Source organism: Arvicola amphibius, chromosome 9 (assembly GCF_903992535.2).
Source record: "Arvicola amphibius chromosome 9, mArvAmp1.2, whole genome shotgun sequence".
NCBI lineage: Eukaryota > Metazoa > Chordata > Mammalia > Rodentia > Cricetidae > Arvicola > Arvicola amphibius.
In genome coordinates this window covers 60,311,190-60,328,992 of record NC_052055.2, presented here as the reverse complement: position 1 = coordinate 60,328,992, position 17,803 = coordinate 60,311,190, and the positions used below count along the sequence as shown (strand labels likewise).

Sequence of the window (17,803 nt, the reverse complement as noted above, 5' to 3'; positions counted from 1 at the left end):
GGAAAATAAAGTACAGCTTCTTCCCCTAGTGCCTGCAGACTCCCAAGGTCTTCCCGGATGGAGTCCTCGGGCTAACCTTCCTGTGTTCACAGTTGCCATCCTGGCCACCTCTCAGCCTCCATGTTCTTATGTAACATTTACATAGTACCATAAACACACCCAGAGTTGCATAACATTGCCAACCAATAAAGCCTAAAGCAGGTCACTCCCTCAGCCTGTCTTTGATTAGCCCAGGTATGCTGCCGGGCCTATGAGGAAAAAGCCTGCCAAAGGCAGAAATCAACTCGAGGAAATATGAACCCTGGCTACCAAAAAGCAAAATAAGAAATGAGCCACACTGACATGTGGTGTGTCTATCAATCAAAGTATGTTATTCTGCCCCATAAGATAAAAAGTAACCCAACATTGCTTCTTCACTGAAGTCAGAGACTGTCTAAAAATACCTCCCTGCCAACTGGCTATCAGTAAGTCAGCTCACAAATGTCCCAATAAGAGTGACATACAGTATTTTCTTATTTCCAGAGGAAAAACTGAGGCAGTAACAGTTACTTGTTCAAGGACAACCTACAAGGAGACCAAGGTGCCCAGCGCCAGCCTCCTCCCTCCATCTGGTTCTAACCTTTAACCGGAGAAGCCATTTTAACATGCTTTATCACATCTGCCCCAGGAGCTGTTGGAACAAACTAATCAGAGCTCCCTTTCTCTCTAGAGGAGCTCTCCCCCACTGCACTTCAAATCCATGCCCACTGAACAAAGTTACAAGACTGGGATTGGGATTACATCTTTGGGCTGCTGCTCACAGAAACGCAAAATGTCCCTGTCAGAACCTCAAATGCCTTTCTCTTGTTGCTTTTGTCTTTAAAAAATGAATGTCATGTTCTTCTCCTAACTTAATTTTACATTTTATAATATTAATGTGAAAATTCCTGAGAGAGGGCTGAAAACACACACCTATCAAATGGATGCTGTTTCTAGGGTGACATCATTCCCCTTATCACAGGCTTTGTACTAAGGCCCAGTTTTCATTAATTAATAGAACACCTATCTCTTACTGCCCTCACACAGTGTCCACACCCCAGGCATGAGAACTGCCTGGCTGGGCCACTTCTCCAGCCCACACAGAGGAGCACTGTATAGGAAATGCAGGGGAGGGAAAAAAAAATCAACTTCTTGTTATCCCAGCCTCTACTTTCCCAGAAGTGACGTTTTACTTTAAGCCTTTTGCAACAGTGGTCTCTGTAGCATGCACTGTTGGCAACTAGATGTGTCCCGGAAAAAACTGCAGTGTCTGGCCAAGAAGTTTAAAGGCCTCAGAGAATGTTTGCTGGACACATAACCGAATTCAAAAAAAGAACCCAGCTCCCTGTTATACCCACCCACCTTCACCCCAACAAACATTCATTTTAGGGAAGGTACAAAACAAAAACAACACACTGACTTCTACTACATGCAGAACCAGTTGGATTACCAATTAAACATTCTTAACTATGTTACAACAAGCAAAACCCACAGACAGATACACCAAATCAGTAGGGAAAGACTGCTTCAAAATCCTGGAGATGTTGGAGGCAGGATATTAACCCCACTGGAGGGACTTAAAGGTTTATTTAGACACACATAACATGACAGACCCGAAGACGCAGACTCCTTATTTTACTATCCTGCTGGAGACATAGCACGGTCACATAGTCCAAAACTGTGGCCCATAAGGCCCAGCAAACAGTCTGACTTACGAAAACCACTCTCTCCCTGCAAATGTAAGGCTCTTTTTGTACACCTCCAGCTTGTTTGTCAGTCTCCACCACACAGTTACCTATGACAAAGCAGCAACACCAAGAACACAGCACAGTGCCTAACAGAAGCATTAGCCGGGGAACAAAGACCCCGCTGCACAAGCCTCACCACTGTGGGAGACAACACATGCAAGCAGGAGATAATGAACTTGTTTTTCAGACTCCAAAGTAGCATGGTGTCGTCTACTGAGGGTCTGTTACTAAAGCAAGACCCACCTGAGAATCGTGTGTGTGTGTGTGTGTGTGTGTGTGTGTGTGTGGTGTGTGTGTAAGCCCCAGGCACACACCACACACACTTGATCTCCCATTGCTGGAAGGCTGGGGGCCGCTGAGAAGTCAAAGCAGCAGGCTTTGTCCAATAGGATCAATGAGTATAATCCTAACCGCCCCACCATTACCCATGTGTGGGTCAATAATCGCTTCGATGTAACTGCCAAATATAACCTTCATCTGCAACCCCAATGCCAAGACACATATGAGAATACTATCAAATGAAATATTTTAGGGTTTCATGTACTCTTCCCAGCCCCAAAAGCCTCATAAACAACACAGCCAGTGAAGGGTCCCACAGAAATGTCTACACCTCAGTAGTGGGAAAGGTGGGGGTGGGCCTGGCCCGCACAAGGCCCTGGGGGTTGGAAGGTGAGGGGTGTGTATGTGGTGGGGTGCTGGAGGAGGCACTGTGAGCCACAGCGAAAGTACTGACCAAGGTCCAGAGAGCTGGTGCAAAGGTGGGGTCTTTAAATTAAATTGGGGTGGGGGTGGGGAGTTGAACGATGTTCCAGGTTTTCACCTGAAAAGCATACTCAAAGTGATTAACTGAATGGCCCCCTGGGGCGGGGTGGGGGAGGCTAGGAGGAAAGCAAACACAAATACGCCTAGATTCAGATTATCAGCTGGGAAACTAGGTTTCACAGGGCTGGAGGGGTGGAAGCCAAGCCCCAAAAAGGTTTAGGGGCCTGTTCGCCCCATTTCCTCCAAACAGCTTCTACAGGGATGGATATCCGAGGGGGAGGGTGCCCTGCAGAACCCAAGGGAGTGAGCAAGGAAGGCGAAATGTGACTCCGGTGCCGAGAACATCAAGGTGGTAGGGGAGGGAGGGTAGAGCACCCAAGCTGAAGGAAGGTTAGAGACCCCCCCTACCCTTGTAAGTCTAGGGTACGTATGGGCTCTAGATATCAGGGCATCTCGGAGAAACAAGCCCCCCTTGCCGAACCCCACAATCTTGGCGGGAGAAAAGGCGCCCCCAGTAGCATCTGCTGGCAGGGAATAACCCCCCTCACACGGACGTGCTGAAGGGCAGGAGCCGGGGACCTCCACATCTCGGGGAAGCCTGGGCTGTGAGCGGAGGGAGCTGAGGGAGCTGGAAGCGCGACCTAAGGAGCGCCCGGGTCGGGCTCTGCCTGGAAGAGCGCGCGGGTCCCCAAGGCTGACCCCCCGCCACCCCGGCCCTCCGCGCCCCCCGCCCGGCCATATTGCTCGGCTGGGGAGGGGGCGCGCCCGAGCCCCACGGCGGGTGCGAGGCCTCGTCTGGCCCTCTGCATCCTGCGCCGCCCCCCGGCCCGGGACTCACCCTGGATCCCCCGGGGCCCAGACCCGCCGCTGCCGGCGAGCAGGAGGACAACAAGGGGGAAGAAGGAGGAGGCTCCGGCCGACTCCGCCATAGTAACCGCCGCCGCAGCCCAGCAGCGCCCAGCGCGCGCGCGCGCCCCCGGCGCCTCCCTCTTCCCTCCCGCCCGCCCGCGCGTCCCCGGCTCCTTCGCTCCGCGCCGGCACGTGAGCTCCCGGGAGCCGGTGCGGCGGCCGCCGCGCGCGCCCCCGAAGGGCGGGGCCGGGTGCGCGCGGGCGCCCGCCTTAAAGGGGAGTGTCCCTGTTAAAGGGGCGGAGGCTCGCCTCGACCAACCTCGCGCGCCGGTGCGGAGCCCCGAGGAGAGCGGGGGAGGCGGGGTCCGGCGGCCTCCTCCCTCCCGCTGGCGCTCGCCCTCCTTCCCAGCGCCCACCCTCCGGCCCATTGAGTCCCGCAGGGTTCGTCTCTCGGGGCTGCTAACCGGCCTCCTCGCGAGACTCCCCCTTGCAGCCCTCTGGACACAACAACCTGTGCGGTCGTCTTTTCAAAATGGATCCAGACTGGCACAGCTGAGAGACTTGGTGAGGGTGCTGCCTCAGGTAGAACCCTTTTGATAAATAGTGTGATAGTACCTATCAAACGTCTCTCAGTATGCTTCGCATTTGCCCGGCTTTTACGCTATCTGTCTTCAGGAAATAATGTGGTTAAATATTTACGCAAAATGTTCCGTTGCTTATTTATCATTGGGAAAGCTGGAAACTAGAGAAGCAATAATAGAAGCTTAGATAAACTATGTACGGCTCACCCATGTGAGGAAACACTAGTCATTAAAAATGTATATACAGGCCTGGAGAGATGGCTCAGCAGTTAAGAGCACTTGGCTGCTCTTCTAGAGGACCCAGGTTCAATTCCCAGCACCCACAGGGCAGCTAACAACCGTCTTTTTTTTTTTTTTTTTTTTTTTGGTTTTGAGACAAGGTTTCTCTGTGGCTTTGGAGCCTGTCCTGGAGCTAGCTCTTGTAGACCAGGCTGGCCTCGAACTCACAGAGATCCGTCTGCCTCTGCCTCCCGAGTGCTGGGATTAAAGGTGTGCGCCACCATCGCCCGGCTAACAACCGTCTTATAACTCTAAGATTTGACACCCTCACAGACATACATACAGGCAAAAACAACAATGCACACAAGATAAAAATAAAGCTTTAAATCGGTTTACAAAACTAATGGCATGAGAAAGTTATTCCATGTTAAATGAAAATGCAAAATACCAAACTTTACGATATTAAAATTTTGTTGGTGATATGTATATGTAGGAGAAAAAGGAAAGATGCTACTAAGCATTACCACTAGGGTTTGTTGTTGTTTGTTTGAGACAGGGTCTTACTATGTAGCCCTGGATGCTCAGGCTGCCTGTGAGCTCACTCTACACAGGAATATGGCCTTAAACTCCTGATCCCCTTACCTTTGCCTAAGTGTATGGAGTGGCAGGTGTCCTTGCCATGCTGGCAGCCCAGGTGATCAGAACTTGGCTGCACTAGATCTGACTCCTGGTAAGAGCACATTCACACATTGGGGCGGGGTGGAGTGGGGGTTGGGGATACCAGTTGATCCTATACAATCAGTACTTCTGCAATTGGAAAGGGGATGTTAAACCCTCAGGAACACCACTCTGAGATCATCGTTCCTTATGTCTGTCTAACTACCACTGTGGCCTCAAGTCACAGAGGGAGCCTATAGTTGCTGCACTTCCAGACAGTAAGGTCTAAGCCTGAGCATACAGAACAACAGAACAACGACCTAAAGCCTATGTCCCCAGATCAGCACACCCATCATTTGCTCGCCTGATAACCACTTGACTTTGGCCAAGAGTTTTTACCTCAGTTCGCTCATTTGTACATATTTTGTAGGGATGCTGTGAGAATTAGCTAGGGCATTGTATGTAAAACACTTAACGTGGACTCTGACACAGGAGACCATGTCAGAGTGGCGACTGGCATTAACACCGCCTTTGCTACCATCCTGCAGAGTGGGGCGGGGGGCATGTCGAGTGTGCCCCATGTGCAGGTGAAGCTGCCGAGCCTTGGAGAAGGAGCAGCTTGTCTGAGCTTGCACACAATCAACTGTTAACGCCACAGGCCACTGCTCTTGTGCTTTGTTCAAAACCGCAGCATCTTACGCTCTCATAAGGACTAACCTTCAGAACCAAGCTGAAGAAGGAAAATGAGATCTGCTGAGGTGGAGGGTGCTTTCCTAGGTGAGGCCCTGGGCTGCAGGGTGGCAGAATGTCCAGCTCACACCCATAATCCTTTGCTGTTTCCTGTGACTGGGCCCATGGGTGCCCCCTTCCAGGGCTCCTCACCATGCCTGAAGAAAGCGAAGTGTCCTTGCTTCCCTGTGGCTTATACAAACCACTTGTATTTCGTGGCATTGTGACATTTCTGTGCACGCATACGCTGTATAATGATCAAGTCAGGGTAAGCGTATCTTCTCAGACATGTATCACAACTTTACGGTAGAAGCCGTCAAACACCTTTTCCCTGGCTCTTTTCAAATATGGAAACTCACTATCCACAGTGATTTTCCTGTGCAGTGGCACACTGGGACTCCTCTTACCTAACTGTGACTTAGTTCTGTTTATTGATCTTTCCCCCACTTGCCCTCCCTCCCACTTGCCACAACCCCTGCAGCCACACTGTACGGAAGCCTTAAACTGCAGGCTAGACCTCTGCAGAGTCTAGGAACTTCTGGTCTCCACTCCTGGGTCCCTTTGGTATTCAATCCCTCAGACTCCTAGAAGTCACTTTCCTAGGAAAAGAAATCCTTCTTCCCTGTGCTCCAGTGACTAGATCTCCCAGTGTGACAGTTTCCATCGTGGTCACAATTCACCAAGGCACCATTAAGAGGACTCATGTCAGGTTGCCGGGATGACCACTTAGAGCATGAGCACTTACAGAGGACCCACGGTACCCCAGACTCAGCATGTCTGCCTGCTCAGTCTTGGGTCCTTGCTTTCATGAAATGCGTCATTGTACTCAGACAAGCAGGAAAGACAACAATGGTTTGTGGCCACTATGGTGCAGGCCACAGAGTCAGTGGGGCATGCCGAAGTTTCAGCCTGTCAGCTCTCCAGGAAGCAGCTGAAGAGTGACCAAGAAGAGGCCACGCTACGGCTGATTGTTGGGTAGCCAGTGCTCCTTGGATAGACAGGTCTGTGGAACAGGGCTAGGGAGGTGATTCGAGGTAAAGAGCCCTTGTTGTTCTTACAGAGGACCTGGGTTCAGTTCCCAGCACCCACATCAGACCTCTCACAACCACTTGTAATACAGTCATGAGAGATCTGGTGCCCTTTCTTGGCTTTTGTATGTACCAGGCAAACATACATACATACATACATACATACCTGCAAGCATTCATACATGCACATAAAATACATCTTTTTTTAAAGATAATTTTGCTGATCCAACTAAAACTTGATACAAAAGAGTATTGGAGCGTGGCAAGACTGACCCAAGGAAACCAAAGAAGAAGAAGTTTCAACAGCTTAAACAGGAGAGGAAGAAGAGCGGATCCTAGGCAGCAGCATTGAAAGGAATTCAAGAGACGACTTTAGAGAGGTGGAAGCAAGGCTGGTGGATGTGGGACGTGAAGGGCAGTGTGGTAGAACTCCTGGATGACTTGACATGCGTAGCTGTGCCTAGATTAGGAAAGATGGACAGGTATGGGAGGAGAGACATGAAATCCCATCAGGCATCCTGATTGCGATAGGCATCACCTACCTGGAGCCGCAGGCGGGTTTGGAAACCAGGTGCACAGCATGCAAGTTCAAACATCTCAGGGGAACACAAGAATGCCAGGAGCGCAGCAACCTTTCAGGAAGAGAGACTCTCCCGTGCAGCAAAACCATCTAGAGAGGACAGACTCATGGACCCCGCAGCGGAGGCTTCTAACGGGCCGCTAGGGTCTAGTGTGGAATAGAAGACCGGGAGTCACTCAGGTTTAAGTGTGTAAGCCCCTTGGTAACTTCTGCCCAAGCCAATTCAGTGGAGGATGGGGTGGAAGGCTGAGGTTTAAGGAGACTCCTGGGTCATTTTTCTCTTTAAAAGAACATGGCTATGAAAAACGATTATAAATACTCGATAAACTAGCAAGGAGGTGAAGAATCTTGAACTCAGAAACCAAGAACAAGATGGAACTGAGCCTGGGATGGAGAGATGGCTCAGGGGTTAAGAGCATTGCCTGCTCTTCCAAAGGTCCTGAGTTCAATTCCCAGCAACCACATGGTGGCTCACAACCATCTATAGTGGGATCTGATGCCCTCTTCTGGCCTGCAGGCATACACACAGAATATTGAATACATAATAAATAAATAAACAAATAAATAAATAAATAAAAGATGGGCTGAGGCTGGGTGACACTTGCCCAGAATGCCCTGGGGTCCATCTCTAGCTGCTTCTGCTGAATTGAAACATCCTCTCCTGGGAGGAGGGAGCCTCCCAAGACCCAGGAAGCAAAATTTGTGAGAATCACAAGTCCCCTCCCTGAGGTTATATAGATGGTAAACAATTTCCGGGTGAGAAGAAATTCTTGGGTGAAGTTGCAGAAGGTGGGGTGGAACTGTAGCTGCCTTCGAGGGGCCGTGCTACTTTAAGTAACCCCATTAAATTTATTAGCTCACCGAGCTAGACTCGGCTGGAGTCTAGTTTGTCATGCTATCTCGATGTGTGCTGAATAGAAATACGTTTTGTATGAAAAGCACAGAAACATCCAACAGCATAAAACAAACAAACGCCTAAGTAGACAAGGAGGAAAGCAGGTGACTGCCTTCCACCTCGGGAGGGTTTGCACACCGATTACTTGAGGCATGGTTTTGTAGGAGACAAAGCCTGGGTCCATCCACAGGAGAAACTCTCTGCACTAAGCTCTGACCCACAGAAGGTAGTACAGTTAGTGCAGGCACCAATTATAAATAATTCATTCCTTTCAGACACCTCAGAAAAATTGCCTGACTTGAGCTTTGGTACTGGGTGAAAGTGAGGGCAAAAATCTTCCAGGAGATTTCATAAATGCAAGCCTGCTCCGTGATATATTGTCATTCAAAATCTACCCCACCTGGATAGTTTGGGAAATGACACACTATTTAGACTCAATAACCTAGGGCCATGTGTGGTAGTACCAAAAAAACAAACAAACAAAAAAAACAAAAAAAGAGGAATAAATCAACTCTAGAGGAAATCAACCCTTAACTCTAGGAGATTCTTATAGTTAGTATTATAATAGAGATAGTTAAAAAGACATAACCAAATAGGACTTAGAGAAAAATATAACAACTTAGAAATATATATTCATAGAAAAATGCCTTCTTAAATTGAGTCAGATGAAAAACCTAAGTCATTGTTGACTTCATTGCATACTTTACCCAGTTCAGTATTCACTAGTAGGTTAGATGGATTATATAACTTCCAGGTTAAGAGAAGAGGAAATGTGGCCGGGCAGTGGTGGCGCACGCCTTTAATCCCAGCTCTCGGGAGGCAGAGGCAGGCGGGTCTCTGAGTTCAAGGCCAGCCTGGTCTACAAGAGCTAGTTCCAGGACAGGCTCTAGAAACTACAGGGAAACCCTGTCTCGAAAAACCAAAAAAAAAAAAAGAGAGAGAGAGAAGAGGAAATGTGATAAAAAAAAAAGGCAAGCCAAGAAAGTGAGCAAGTAAATGAAAAGGAAATAGAAATATTCAACAAGTAGAAAGAATATAATAAATAAAAGTAAGTTCAAATCTAAGGACAATTATAATAAATATAAATAAACTAAATAATCCAATTTAAAAATGATGACTTCTAGACTGGACAAGAGGGGAAAAGGTGTTAGATACACAAAGTGAGAGGAGCGATCTTACTTTGTTGGGCTGTTTTACTGAAAGCAGAGAGATTCTAGATTACCTCTCATGAAGGAGTCAAGAGGAGATCAAACACACAGGAAGAAGAAGGAATAAAAGACAGAACCAGAATCCAGAAGTACAGGGGCCAGCTGTGGCCTGGAGGAGAATGTTACTGTCTCAGAGACAGGAGAAAGGAGGCGAGAAAGGAGAAAATGTGTAAGCAGATGAGGCTTATCTTATGTTCCCAGTCAAGGTATAGTCATTTTGAGGTAATTTGCTCATAAGGATGAATGGCTTATGACAGAGAGTGTGCTTGAAGAAAGTGGTAATGATAGGTGACAATTTACTCTCGTGGAAAAAATAAGAGTGTTATCTAGAGATTCAGAAAACTATAAAGAATGTCCAAGTGGGAGTCTAGCAGGAACCACAGAACAGAAAGATGAAGTCTCAGGGACTCTTTCAGACGTACCATTTTTTCCCGGAAATGTTCATCAGCCTAGGGTGGGGACAGATGCGTCCCTTAGAACCAGAAAAGATGTAACTGGAGGACGAGGGCCTGTGGGATGGATGGAGAGGTGAGCAGAGGGGGGGTTCGTGAGACAACAGAAAGAACTTGAAGGTGATGTACCTGGTGGCTGAGCTGGGGACGGCTAGAGGGACTGCTGTTGACCAGAAATGCCTAGTGACCCCACTTGCCTTCAGCAGCTTATAGTCTGTACACAAGTGGTCCCACAGGAAGGAGCCTAGCTGTGGTGTTCCTGAAGAATATACCCTTCAGGCTCTCCTGTTCCCTCTCCGCTCCAGAGGCTACCACATGACACATGACTTTAGAGACCAGCTTTCTGTCTTCAACTCTCACCCTGACCTTGTTCCACTCCAGTGCCTCTTTGGTAAACAGGCCCTGTGCCCTCAGCCGTGATGACTCATGCCCGAGTTTCTACGTGAGCATGCCCAGTGCCCAAACAGGACTGCTCTCCTGGCCATTCTGTTGTTGCAAGCCCCTCACTGTTTCCTCCTGTCTGCCTGGTGCCCTTGTTTGCAGGCCCCTGTGACATTCCAGGCCAGAACCTCACAGTGCTCTGGGACTGTTGCTACTACAACCTCTTCACTTCCTGGTCTTCCTTGCCTGGTGCTCTGGGCACACTGTCACACACCCATGTCTCATGAAGCCGTCAAATGCTTTGTCGGCTTTCTTCTCCAGAGCATGTAGGCTTCTTTGTTGCTTAAAATCTTGAAGTTCTCAATCTAGAAGGGAATTTTAAATCATTGGGTCTGATCCTGTTATTTTATAGTTTAGTGTTTTGGTGAGACAGAGTTTCTCTGTCTGTCCCGGAACTCCCTTTGTAGACCAGGCTGACCTCAAGCTTGGGGATCTTGTCTGTCTCTGCCTCCCGAGTGCTGGGACTAAAGGCATGTGTCACCATGCCTAGCTTTGATCCTGTTATTTTAGGGTGGAGAAACTGAGGTTCAGCAGAGACAAGTGTCTCATCCAGGGACAGTGTCCAAATTGGCAGTTAATACCTCTCTACGCAATGAGAACTTACTACTCATCTGGACTGACCCCTTACACAGTCTTTGGACACCAGCTGGCCCAGGAAGCTGCTCGGAGTGTGCATCATGTTCACGACCATCTAGTAGTGACACCATTCAGCTCACGGCAGTGAAGAGGAACTGAGCCCCCAGCCCAAGATAGTTCAGCAAATACCTAGTCTAACAGCTTCTCTGGTTTCTCCTCCCTATTCTCCCACAGCCCCGAGACTCCTCACAGAAGCTTCCTTCTTACCTGTTGGTCTAGAGTCTATCATGCTCTCCAGTAGTTCCTGCTTCTCCAGGGGACGCGCTTCTAGATTTAGAAGTTGTGTGGGCAAGCTTCTGGCCACAGCTGATGGTACCAGGGCTGGCTATCTGGGCTAAGGCAAAGCAGCATAGAGACTGGCTCAACTTGTGAGTATTTGAACTACAAAGGCAAGGAAACTGAGTGACTGAGATGGTGGCAGGTGTCTGGAAGCCACCTGGTTCAGGATGAGTTGGGACAGCGGTGTGGAATAAAGTCTCAACGTAAAGGTGGCAAGACAAGGAGGTTCACCAGTGTGTGCTCATCATGGGTGTGTCTGTGGATACACCCCTTCAGCCTCACCCTCCAGTCAGGTGGTGTCCAACCCTGTGTCCTCAGGTCCCTGAGATCTGGCAGTGTCCCCTGGGCAGGTCCTTTGAGATTGCCACCTACGTCCTCGAAGCCTCTGACCCAGCAAACACACCTACCAGCTCCAGACTGACTCCCCCAGGAAGCTTCCCCTCCTCTGTGTGTTTGTCTGTCTTCCCCAGGTCACTAATAGCCTGGCCCGGGCAGCAGTCATTTTCTCTTCTTTTCCATCATTTGGTTCTCATTGGTTGATAGACTCTTCCAGCTTTGTGGTAGCACTTATCAATTTTGCTATTTGAAGCCATCGGCTTTATCACTGCCATTTTGTATTCTAGCAATCCATGTATAGGCTATCAATTCTTTATCCTTGAGTACATATTGAAAAATCTGTTAGTCGGGCCTTGGCCTAGGTCCTGGGAATGAGTGGCTTTTAGCTCATAACCCAGGAAGGAAAGCAACGTTCCCCTAGCCAGACTCTGGTGTGTCATGATCCCAGCTACCCACTTAGATACCCAGCAAGGCTATTGGCCCTGTCACGTTGACACACACACAGACACAAGCTATTTCCTGTTTTTTTTCTCATTGTCCTTAGGTCCCCCCCCCCCCAATCCTGGAGTCCTCTCTACTCCCCACTCTCCCTTTTTCTGATCTTTATTCTGTGGGGGAGAGAGAGACAGAGACAGAGACTGAGAGAGAGACAGACAGACAGAGAGACAGAGAAAGAGAAAGAGAGCCTGACTTTATGCTATTTTAGGACCCCATCACTTTTCAAAAAACCTGGTGGAGAATCCTGCCAAAGCCCCAGGGTGGGGCAGGGGAAGCTGGGCAATCAGAGCCCTCTGGGCAGGTTGGGAAAGCCAGGTTACAACTGCCCCGCTGCAGAGATGGAGCTCCAATCACGTAGCCGCACCCTTGACAGCTGCTTCAGCGGCCCACTCAGGCCCAGCTCGACCCGATCCGACCCGACAGACCCACCTCCTCTTTGGCTTGCCCGACCGGCATTCCTCCCTACCAGTCACTGAGGACTCTGCACACCAGGCACCATGTAAAATTGGTGTGTTTCTGGAAACACACCACACGCCGAGAAGCCTTGAAATTCTTCTTGGAACAGGTCCAGGGGTTTATTTATGAAATTCCCAGGGGGTGGGAGAGACAGAAGTCTGGACGTCGCAGACTGAGTGCTTTGCCCGCTTGCATACCCGCCGCTCTAGCTGGCTCTTGCTACAGGCCCAGCTAGCGCTGTACTGGGCCAACAGAAAGCTAGCTCAGGAGAGCAAGGGGATTTGGCTATGGTGCCGCCTTCTGACCTCCCGCCTCCTCTCTGCCGCCCCCACCTCCCTTCCTCCTCTCAGCCCTTCCCCTGCCCCCTCCACTTTCTATAGAAGTATCTTTAGACGCCTGGGAATGTAGCTTCAGAGTAGAGAGCTTGCCTAGTGTAAGAGTCCTTGGTTCCTATCCACAACCAGTCCTCGGAGGAAAGCAAAACATACGCACTTGTCTTTAGTTTCCTGCCTCCTGGGGTGATGCCAAGAGCCGCAGCCCCCTGGAGTGACTATCTTGCACAAATGTTACCATCTTCCTCCAGAACTTAGTTCACTAATCTGTTAGAGATGCAATAAACAGTTTAAGCTAAGAGCACTACACTTGCCAGAGGAGTCAGGGACCCCATCCCCCAAACTAATAAAATCATGCTACAAGTAATAAAACATGTTGAATCCCGGCAGGACAGTCCGGGAAATGTCCTTTTAGGATTACAGTCTCCCTATCCGGAGCAGCCTAGGCCTCCAACACTGATATTTAGAAAGCTTGCTCTGTTTAGAAAGACTCCTCCGACAAGTTCAAGTGACTTCACACGCCTCCGGAAGTTTCTCCTCCCCCGGGAAGTCCCAGCCTGATTACACAGAATGAGCTGGGGTGGGGAGATAGGCCTGGGAATAGCCTCTCCCAGGTGGAGCAAGCAGGTGTGGGCAGGCACACCTGCCAACCTAGGTGAGGTAGATAGATCTACTCCTGGCTGGATGGCACAGTGTCAGCCTGCCGGGGCCTGCATTTACGCCCGAAGGAGCAAGTGTGTACTAACGTGTGCAAATGTGCTAATGCATATGGGCTGGAAAGGATTGGCACAGAGATAAAGGTCCAGAACTATGCCCACTCATGCCCCTAGAGCCATCTCAGTCAGCCGTGGCATCTGCCCAGGCTAATGGGTTAATGTGTTCATGGGAAAGTGTAATGGTGAAGGTATTTTTTAGGAAGCATGGTAGAGGAGGACCATGGCCTCCAGATGTAGGCAGGAGGGTTCAAACCCTAGATCTATAATTTGTTAGTCATGCAATTTGGGGCTCATCATTTAAGCTCTTTAGCCTTTTTTTAAAAAATATTTATTTATTATGTATACAATGTTCAGTCTGTGTGTATGCCTAAAGGCCAGAAGAGGGCACCAGACCTCATTACAGATGGCTGTGAGCCACCATGTGGTTGCTGGGAATTGAACTCAGGACCTTTGGAAGAGCAGGCAATGCTCTTAACCACTGAGCCAACTCTCCAGCCTGCTCTTTAGCCTTTTGGTTCCTAATCTGTAATATGGAAGTAATTTCTATATATTTTTCTTTTGAGACACAGTCTCACTGTAGCCATGGTTGGCCTGAAACTCAGGGCACAGACCAGGCTGTCCTTGAACTCAAAGATCTTCCGCCTCTACCTTCCAAGTCCAGGATTGAAAGAGTGCTCCACCATGCTTGGTGAAATAATGATTTTTATTTTTGCAAAATGTATGTCACAATAGAAGGAACTTGTCTACTTTCAGTTGCCAGAGACTGTACCTTCTGAGAGGCCAAGAATGCCAGTCCTGGAGTCGGGCTGCCAGTGCCTCAGTCTTCCCGCCCATAAGGTGGGAATAACAACAGCCCCGACTTCAGAGGTCTGTCATAGGCTCATGTAGTTAGTACACACAGCGATTCAGTGCCATCTATGGGGCCACAGCACCTTGCATAGAGCCAGCATTCACACCTCTGTGGTCCTTACCCCAGGATCCAGTCCCACTACACAGCCCCTGTCCCAGCTTGCCCTGCCTGTGGCTTCAGGCCAGGTTTTTTTCCTTACAGTAAAATCTGGTTTTTCCCAAGCTAGTCCTTCCCAGGCGTGCTGTTGTCATGGGAACCTGCAGAGGCTGCCTCACTTTGGGGGAGAAAGGGCTTGTTGATAAAAGCCGAAGACTCCGACCAAGGCTGTTACAGCCACTACAATAGGGGGCTAGCTATTACAACTCCAGAACACAGCCAGCCACTGGGGGCTGTCTGTCTATGGAGGTTCCCATGCACCCCACCAGCTGCCCAGTGCTCAGTGAGCCCCTAAGTGAGCAGCCTTGACCAGGTGAGCAAAATCCCTTGATTCAAACCCCTCTGGCACCATTTCCTTCCTCCCCTCCCCTCCCCTCCCCTCCCCTCCACTCCCCTTTCCTCCCCTCCCCTCCCCTCCCCTCCCACTCTCTCTCCATTTTGCTTCTCTTGACACAGGGTCTCATGTAGCCCAGGCTGACCTCTAGCTCACTGTAGCTACACAAGGCTCTCCATCCCCTGAGAGCTGGGATTACAGGTGAGTGCCTCACACCTGGCTTTCTCTCCTCATTTCAAAGATGGAGCTAAGGCCGGGCGGTGGTGGCGCACGCCTTTAATCCCAGCTCTCGGGAGGCAGAGGCAGGCGGATCTCTGAGTTCGAGGCCAGCCTGGTCTACAAGAGCTAGTTCCAGGACAGGCTCTAGAAACTACAGGGAAACCCTGTCTCGAAAAACCAAAAAAAAAAAAAAAAAAAAAAAAAAAATCAAAGATGGAGCTAGTGGTGAGCATCTGTGTCTCCTGGTGGGCTTGGAGCAAAGCTCAGACTGGTCTGCTACTCTCTTTCTCTGGAAGACAATGAGGCATCTGCAGAACATGCACACCTGGCTTTGTGGGACAGATGGGCAAACTGAGGCCTCAGCCGCACGAGTGACTTCCGGAGTCATGCAGCCAGTAAAACAGAGGTGTCATCCTTTGAAGTGTGTCATCACCTAGAAGTGCTGGGAACTGCTCAGAAGCAAGGTGAGGAATGGGGGAGGGACCTGGCAGCTGGTCTCCAGAACAGGTGCATGCCATCTAATTCTCCATTCAGAGAACACCCTATTTCAGTGGCTCTCAACCTTCCTAATCCTGTGACTTTTTAATACCGCGTCTCAAGTTGTGGTGACCCCAACCAGAAAATGACTATGCTACTGCATAACTGCAGTTTTGCTACTGTTATGAATTGTAATGTAAATATCTATTTGCGGGACATCTGATCTGCAACCCTGTAAAAGGGTCGTTTGACCCACAGGTTTGGAACCACTTGTCTAAAAAACATCTCCTGCTGTTAAAATTCCACTCCTGAAAGCAAGGCCGTCCCCTGACCCTCTTTTCCTTTCTTCCTTCCTCTCTCGGGAGGAGCAGGGTAGCAGCGGAGCAGGAACCTCTACAAATTTCACCAAATTTATATCTCTTCAGTTCACGCCTAGCAGTCGTTCTCAAGATGCCCCAATGCTGTTTTAAAAAAATTCCTAAATTGGAGCTCGAGAGATTAAAAAAAAAAAAAACAAAAACACTTAAAATCGGGGCTGGAGAGATGGGTCAGTGGTTAAGAGCACTGCCTGCTCTTCCAAAGGTCCTGAGTTCAATTCCCAAAAACCACATGGTGGCTCACAACCATCTGTAATGAGGTCTGGTACCCTCTTCTGGCCTGCAGACATACACACAGACAGAATATTGTATACATAATAAAAAATATTTAAAAAGTTCCTAAATTGTGTGTAGATGTCCACGCCTGCACGTGGGTATATGTGCATGAGTGCAGGTGTCAGATCCCATGGAATAAGATCTACAGGCTGTTGTGAGCTTGGCTTGACCCAGGTCCTCTGCGGGAGCAGCCAGTGCTCCCAACCACTTGAGCCATTGCTCCAGTCCCTCCACGTGCTTCTTGACCCTGCAACTTTGGGGAATTGTCCCCAAAGAAAAACTGTGAGCAGACATGCTCCTGAAGCTGTATCCCAGTCAATGTTCACAGAGGGAGCTGTGCCTATAAGGTATTGTCCCTCCTCAAAGGCTTGTAGAAAAGTGTTGAATTGGGGCTGGGGTAGAGTTCAACGGCAGAGCTTGTTAAGTTTAGCATCCGTAAGAGTCAGGAGGCAACCTCAAGAACACACACTCAAAAGGAATGGCACGAAAGGATGTCTATGATCTATAATTAGGGTTGAGAAAAACAGGTTATAAAACATGTACAGTATAATCTAAAATTATACATAAAAGAGCTGGAAAGACATCCAGCAAAATGTTTACAAGATCTCTGTTCAGTGAAATTATTGTAAATAATTTCTTTTTGACTGTATTATCAATACTACCTTTCTTTCTTCCCTTCTTCCTTTCTTTCTTCCTTCCTTCCTTCTTTCTTTCTTTCTTTCTTTCTTTCTTTCTTTCTTTCTTTCTTTCTTTTCTTCTATCTTTGAAATAGGGTCTCACTACGTAGACCAGGCTGGCCTGAAACTTGCTATGTAGACCAGGCTGGCCTTGAGCTCATAGTAATTGACCTGCCTCTGCCTCCTGAGTGTAAGGCTCAAAGGTGTGTGCCATCATGCCTAGCAATATTGTCATTTATAAAGATAAATATATCCTGTTTCTGTGAATTAAAAAAAAGCTAGCCAGGTGTATTAGCACACATCTTTAATCCCAGCAGGTGAGGTGGGCCACTGAGTTTGAGGTCAGCCTGGTCTACACAGCAAGTTCCAGGACAGTCAGGGCTATCCAGAGATACTATGTCTCAGGGGGAAAAAATAAAAAAACAAAACAAACAAAAGCCCTAAAAACAAACAAGCAAAAAAAAAAATCTACTACCACCACCACCAACAACAAAAAAAAACACAAAAAATCCAACCAAAAGTTAATTTAAAATATCCTTACTCACGTACTTTTCTAGCATGATTATGCTAGAAAAAAAGAAATATGTATGTACATATACATATATGTATGTATATATGGATTTATAAAAACTACACAATAAATTATTAAATATTATACCATCATTAGAATGATTACAAATGCTTTAGAAATATTTAGATATTTATGAGAGTCTAACTGAGAAATGCCAGACACAAAGTGGAATGCGCCCCACAGTGGTAAGCACACGCAGTATGCATGCAATGAAGCAATGGCTTCCACTTAGTGGGATGGAACATGTGCCATTTCCTCCCTCACTTCCAAAATACAGTACTTCTCCTTTTCAATAAAAGCAAACAGCCAGGTGGGCATGGCAGCTTACTCCTGCAATCTCAGCACTTATAAAATGGAGACAGTAGGATTAGGAGTTTAAAATCGTTCTTGGCTACATAGAGAGTTCAAGGCCACCCTGGGCGATAGAAGATCTTGTCAGGTAAGAA

General features: G+C 48.5%; 1 protein-coding gene across 1 annotated transcript in view; it reads right to left on the bottom strand.

The window, feature by feature from the left end:
• The window catches only part of Acvr1b (activin A receptor type 1B), a 39,518-nt gene extending 36,021 nt beyond the window's left edge, over window positions 1–3,497 (bottom strand). The window contains exon 1 of the mRNA XM_038342789.1: window positions 3,367–3,497. Within this exon, the coding sequence (XP_038198717.1) occupies window positions 3,367–3,457 (91 nt within the window). The 5' untranslated portion in view covers window positions 3,458–3,497. The remainder of the gene's footprint in view (window positions 1–3,366) is intronic.
• Window positions 3,498–17,803: the final 14,306 nt, after the last annotated feature.